The 6,000-nt window shown below is 39.5% G+C and overlaps 1 protein-coding gene across 1 annotated transcript in view; it reads right to left on the bottom strand.

Annotated features, from left to right (window-relative positions):
- Positions 1–4,127: 4,127 nt before the first annotated feature.
- The window catches only part of LOC147898475 (zinc finger CCCH domain protein), a 104,122-nt gene continuing 102,249 nt past the window's right edge, over positions 4,128–6,000 (bottom strand). The window contains exons 9-11 of the mRNA XM_087378894.1: positions 5,485–5,595; positions 5,107–5,404; positions 4,128–4,880 (exon numbers count right to left, since the gene is read on the bottom strand). Coding sequence (XP_087235020.1) covers positions 4,755–4,880; positions 5,107–5,404; positions 5,485–5,595 — 535 coding nt within the window. The 3' untranslated portion in view covers positions 4,128–4,754. The remainder of the gene's footprint in view (positions 4,881–5,106; positions 5,405–5,484; positions 5,596–6,000) is intronic.

The following is a 6,000-nucleotide window of genomic DNA, read 5'->3' as shown; positions in this document are numbered from 1 at the left end:
CTCTTAACTACTGCTCCTTTCTTGGCGCCCTCTCCTCCCCTTGCATTCTTTCTCTTAAACCCTTCAAGATCAACCCCATCCTTATTTTTCAGAATTAGAGTCGATTAAGGGGGGTAGAGCATGCTATGCCATGCCATATGGTGCACATTTTGCATAGGCACTCAGATGCTCGTGGCCAATGCAAGCAGCATGTGGCATCATGTGCATGTGGCCCACGTGCCTTAGGCACTTGGAGCATCCATCCACTGCGCCCAAGGTCCTTAAAGGCCTTGAAAAAGGGGGACTCTAAGAAGGACTAAATGCTTAAACATGCAAAAAGTATACCCTTGTGCATGGATATTGCATGCGCAATGTTTTCACCTCGAATTCTTGCCAATATCAATGTGCATATAGATGTTTCTTCCATCAAGAAACTCACCCACCCCAAAAAATTCCATTACAATCGTGCACATTTTTTCACTACCACCACCACATAGTCCCACGTTCACAATTTTTGCATGCTTGCCCCTCACACGATCACACATGCCTAACTTTTGCATCCCATATAGTCCCACATGCATAATTTTTGCATGTTGTCACCCTCATGCCTTCTCCTGTGTGATTTAATCATCATTGCAGAACCCCCCCCCTCCCCCCCCCCCCCCCCCAAAAAAAAAAGAAAAAAAAACACATGATTTCTGTGTAGATTGTATTGCTGCCACCACGCAAAAAAACCACCCATATTATTTTCTTGACTTTTGCAGCACCATGACAATTCTACCAAACCCCATGAGTAGCATAGAAGGCACCTTTGGATAGAAAGCTTGCAACTGGTTCTCAAAACAAGCTGTCCCCCTTCAACAAAAACGAGAAATAGAAAAAGGGTCACGTCGTTTCTGTCCCCCCTCTTGCTTCTTTTCTCTTATCTATCCTACCCTTGCCTTAACCTATCTCCCTCCATCCCTTGTATCCTACCATCCACTACCCTGAGCACACTTTACTCTACTTCACACAAATTCATCCATGGTGCACACATTCCTCTTCTCTAACTCCACCTCTTTCACCACCACCTCTTTGTATGCATTTCCATGCATTCTTTTTGCATACTTTTCTCGGCATCATCACTGTGTAGTTCTTGGGTTATTTGTGCACATTTTCTCATGCAAACACCCTACAACACCAAATCCACCTCTTTCACCATCACCTTATGCATGCTTGTGCACTCTTTGTGCACATTGTTCTCTTGCTTGTCTACCTATTCTTAAGTACATGACACTTGTGTTGGCACCGGTTGTATGATGGGCCAAATGCATTGTCTTTCATTTTACACTTTACATAACTTCATTGTAAAGCCTTATTGGCTATTTTTATTGATACCTTGTATCTATCTAAAATCTTTACTATTTTTGCATGTAGGATTTTCAAATATTATGGAGCACATTGAAGAGATTAGAGCAGTTGTCTCTACCACCACCTTACATTTCAATGGGAAAGAGTATGCCGCTGTAACATTCAAGAGAAGTGGACTCACATGGACATGGGAAGAAAAGTTTGGTTTCTCCTTCAAAGAAAAACTGAGCTACATCTTACGATGTCAAGGAAAGATATCGAGTAAAATGTGATACATTGCACCATAGATTTAGGCATAGGGTCAAACTCTAACCAAGGAAAGAAAGCTCAATATTGTCCTCATTATAAGAAGGTTTTCTTAGCAACAACCTATCCCCATTTTAAAACATAAAATCCAATGGAGCTTTGAGAGGGTCTCAAGATTATAAAAAATAAGAATAAATTAGGAGTTAAGAAGAGTGAACACGACTGACTTGGAACAAAATTTTAAAAAATAAAAATATGCTCTTGAGAGTTCACCCATCATGCTATGTATGGTTTTGTAAAGGCTCGGCATGTTATGTATGTGTGTTCTGAAGGCTCAACATGCTATTAATCTTGACTTCATTCACTCGACATACGACATCCATTTAGATAAAGAGAAGCAAGGAGAAAGAATCCCCATATGCAATGAGATAGAGGTTAATAGCTTGGACAATGATTTATGCATTAAGATTTCTACATATTGGACTGATGTTTATAGGATGTTGAGCCTCCTAACTTTTGCCTAATTCATAGGATACAAATCCAATGGAGCCTTAAGATCATAGTAAATTAGAAATACATAAAAGAAACTTAAAACAATGAAGACTATGCTCCCAAGAGGTCACCCATAATGAATGTGCTTTGTGAGGCCGTATTTATCTCTGCTTCATTGTCTCTCATCTATCAATATAGACAGAGGAAAAAGGAGAAGGGATTCCTACATGCAAATAAATGGATATAAATAGCTTAGAGGAGGATGTATGGTTAAGGAAATCCATCTATTGAACTTATATTCTTGTGAAGAAGTTCCCCCTAACTTTGGCCTACCATATTAGACTGAAAATCTAATGGAGTCTTTGAGAGGATCTTGAGTTGATAGAACATAAGAATTAAATTAGCACAAGATTGAGATAAATCAAACTTTAAAAAATCAAAACTATGCTCCCAAGAGGTCACCCATCCTGCTTTTAAGTCCTAACATCTAATCTAGCTATATTTCTCACTTTTGACTAACAAAGTCCAACATACAAAGGAGAAAGGTGACAAAATCCCAACCAATAGATATCTTCCTAGCATGTGCGAAGTATAATGCTTTTCCAAGTGATGCATTTGATAAAAGCATCAAACGTATGGATAACACCGATGTCCATATATGAGTGGAAGATGTTTACATGTCTTAAGACACAATTGACCAATTCAAAATGTGTGATGGATATATAGGCATGGACCATCCAAACCAAATGATTCATGAAGGTCTTGAAAAAGATGGGACAATTGAGAATGTCTTTTACAATGGAAGGCTTGGAGTTTCTGGAAAGAATTTCGTACGATGTACCCTTATGTATAGAAATGATTGCTATAGGCGTGGTAGAGTTTAGGTGAATTAATTGGCCTATTGATCCAAGAAGAGGATCGATGAAAAGTGATTTGGGAATGACTATGCTAATGGTGCATTGGTTTCCAAGACGTGCAACCTGAATTTCGAAGGCAAGAAGCCTCAAAGGAATGCACAACATGGTGGTTCTATAGGAAACAAGGGAAATCAAAGCCGACATAGTCAACTATCTAAAGCCAAGCACCTAAAAGAGCAAGGTGAAGTGCTACAATTGCGGCAAGTTACGCCAACTTGCTAGAGAATACTACAAGCCTAAGAAAGAGCAAAGCAATAAAAGACGAAACGGACCTAGGCACATGCAACAAATGCCATATATGCCTCTAAACGTAGACACATAGACACCTCATAAGATGGGTTGTGCAATGGCAAGAGGGACGATTGAGCCACAATGCGTTATGCAAGGTTCTAAGACATCTCAGCCCATTACAATGTGCATTGCATTTCTTGTACGCGTGACTTTGATCAAAACATTTGGATCGTGGATTTTGATGTTGCATCTATGAGACAACCATCCATTCCTATATAAGGGAATCTATGAATTCTAGTTCAACTTCTCATAAAGAAATCATGGCTATATGTGATGTGTTATGTGTGCAAAGACTAGCCACAAATCTGCATAGCGACATTGTCATCAAGATCAAGTTCTCTTTCAATACAAAATGCTCATTCTACTCACTAAAGAAGGCACAATTGGTTATGGCGTAAGGGATCGCATGTTTTACAAACTTGCCATAGCACAACTGAGAGAAAAGCATAGATGTGTTGTTTCAGCAGGACTTTAAAAGACGATGCCGATCTCTTAACATCTATGCTAGGAAAGTTTAGTTCTCATTCACCTTTCAAGATGGTGCTTTGTTTTCAGCATAAACAAAACCATTTTATTGGTGGGTATACATATTACACACTTGTATGCTTTAAGGGGGCTTCCTTCATAGGGATTGTCCTTTTGACCCTTTAGAATTGGTGGCATGTTAAGTCAAGGTTTTCTTGTGGATTACCTTTTAATGAATGATTCCCTTCTGAACAAAGAAAGATCGTTAAAAAAAAAAAACAAAAACAAAGGTAGGTCATTTTAATAACAACACCTTCCGGCAGCACAACCTCAAACCTCCTCTTCTACACAAGAAAAGAAGAAACAAACAAAAACAACAAAATGCGCACACAAATTTTCACTTCTCCATTAAAAATGAGGGTCTGATACAATTAGCTGAGGATTTGAACTTGATGTGACCACTTAAGAACCAATCTTAGGATTTCTTGCTCACAATGAGACCAGTTTTGCAATGGATAAAACATCAGCAGGAGAGTTAAGAGAATATGACCTTTCTGATAAAACAGCCTTGACACTTTATGTGGCATCTCTTCTAGCTTTGTCTTTTGCATGAAAAGCCTCGGCCATCCCATAAAAACCGAGCACACAGAAGGGTCCTGCTTTGACTCCAGACAAAGGGTTGTTAGATTTATAACCCCCATCCATTTCAAGTATGCCACACGGACTAGGGTATTCGGCATTAAGCTTGAGACAACAAGAAGGAAGCTCGGAAAGGAATTCCCAGCTGGCCTTCATGTTTTTGCCTACAGATGCAACAGAAATCATGTAACATTGAATTAACAACAGAGCACATCTTCCCATGCCGACTTTTACCCCGTAGCATCTTTGTAGACCCATATGAGGGCCGAGCAGCACTAAGGGCAAAAAAAGGCTTATTATATTCATACTTCCCTTGGAGAACTGAGGATAAGCCCAAGTAAATCGTTTTTGCAACCCCCCTTCCCGCCCCAAAAATTAATCAAGGTCCTCCAAATTTGGCGAAACAAACTGGGCTCGAGCAAGAGGAAACTCCTTTCCACGCACCCAAACACCTGCTTGAGACCATTGTACATCCTCCCAGGCAAGGTCATCGTCCAGAACCTGTCATTGAATCAGAATGTTCAATAAAATTATCATAATTTGTAGCTTGAAATAAGGACAAAGAACAGAATAAGTCATTGAGAATTTTTAGTTTTACCCTTGGTCTTGTACTCCCCTCACTTTAAATCATTTGAACATATGCAAGCAAGCCAGCAGACATTTCTTTTTGTATGGATGTCAACTAAATGCAAGTCAAAAGGCTTTCTCTTCAATGTTTAGCCTTTACCTCTACAAATTCAGATGGAAGGGGAACGCTTTTTGCAAGCATCACTTTTAAAGGCAAAGGTTGCTTGCAGCGTGCCCACTTGTAGCGATCAAAAACTTCACCGTTTTGACTTTGCATTTGACCTTTGTCATTGGATCGAACCTTTTCTCCATTGTGATTACCAAGAATCTTTTCATTTTCCTTATCCCTAGCCTTGTCTCCACTAGCAGCAAAGACTTGAGGAGGAGCAGAAGTCGCAGTTGTACCCACAAAACCCCCATTACAAGTTACTTTTTCTCCATCATAAGAGAGCTCATATCTACAGAGACGAGACAAACAGATTAGAGCTATGACATGATGATGTATAGAACAATAGTACATAAACTTCTTCAGTTCTACCTGTGCCTGTGTGTCTCAACATAGAGTACTTCGCCCTTTCTCAACCTTGCTGAGGTATACTGAGACTTTTTCAGGCCCCTATCTGCAACAATGCTCATGCTATACTTCATCCTGCAGGAATTAATACAAACGTTAAACACACATTATGTAGAAATTGTATACATTTGACACTTAGAGTGTGTGTGTGTGTGCCTATCCTATAAAGGCATTGTACTTTCTCATGTCAAATCAATCAACTCACTTGGAGCTCTCTTGGTCATGTGAGTTCTATTGGTTATTGCATCCTTTCATTTCTTTTTCTTTTATTTTAGTTATGCGTTCCATTTAGTTCTTTGCCTTTCCATTTTCCATTTCATTCCTCCCTGCCATGTCTCTTCAATGTAGAGTCCCATAAGCACTATGACTACTAGCTAAATCTACTTTGTTAACATCCACAGGGTACAGTCACAGAATGCAGGGTAATCAGTGATTAGAGGTGATTAGGCTTCATGATTTACTTCAATGGTTGCAGCCATG

Source organism: Dipteris shenzhenensis, chromosome 9 (assembly GCF_047967505.1).
Source record: "Dipteris shenzhenensis isolate YYH24624 ecotype China chromosome 9, Dip_SZ_1.0, whole genome shotgun sequence".
Lineage (NCBI taxonomy): Eukaryota > Viridiplantae > Streptophyta > Polypodiopsida > Gleicheniales > Dipteridaceae > Dipteris > Dipteris shenzhenensis.
This window is presented reverse-complemented; position numbering and strand designations above follow the sequence as displayed.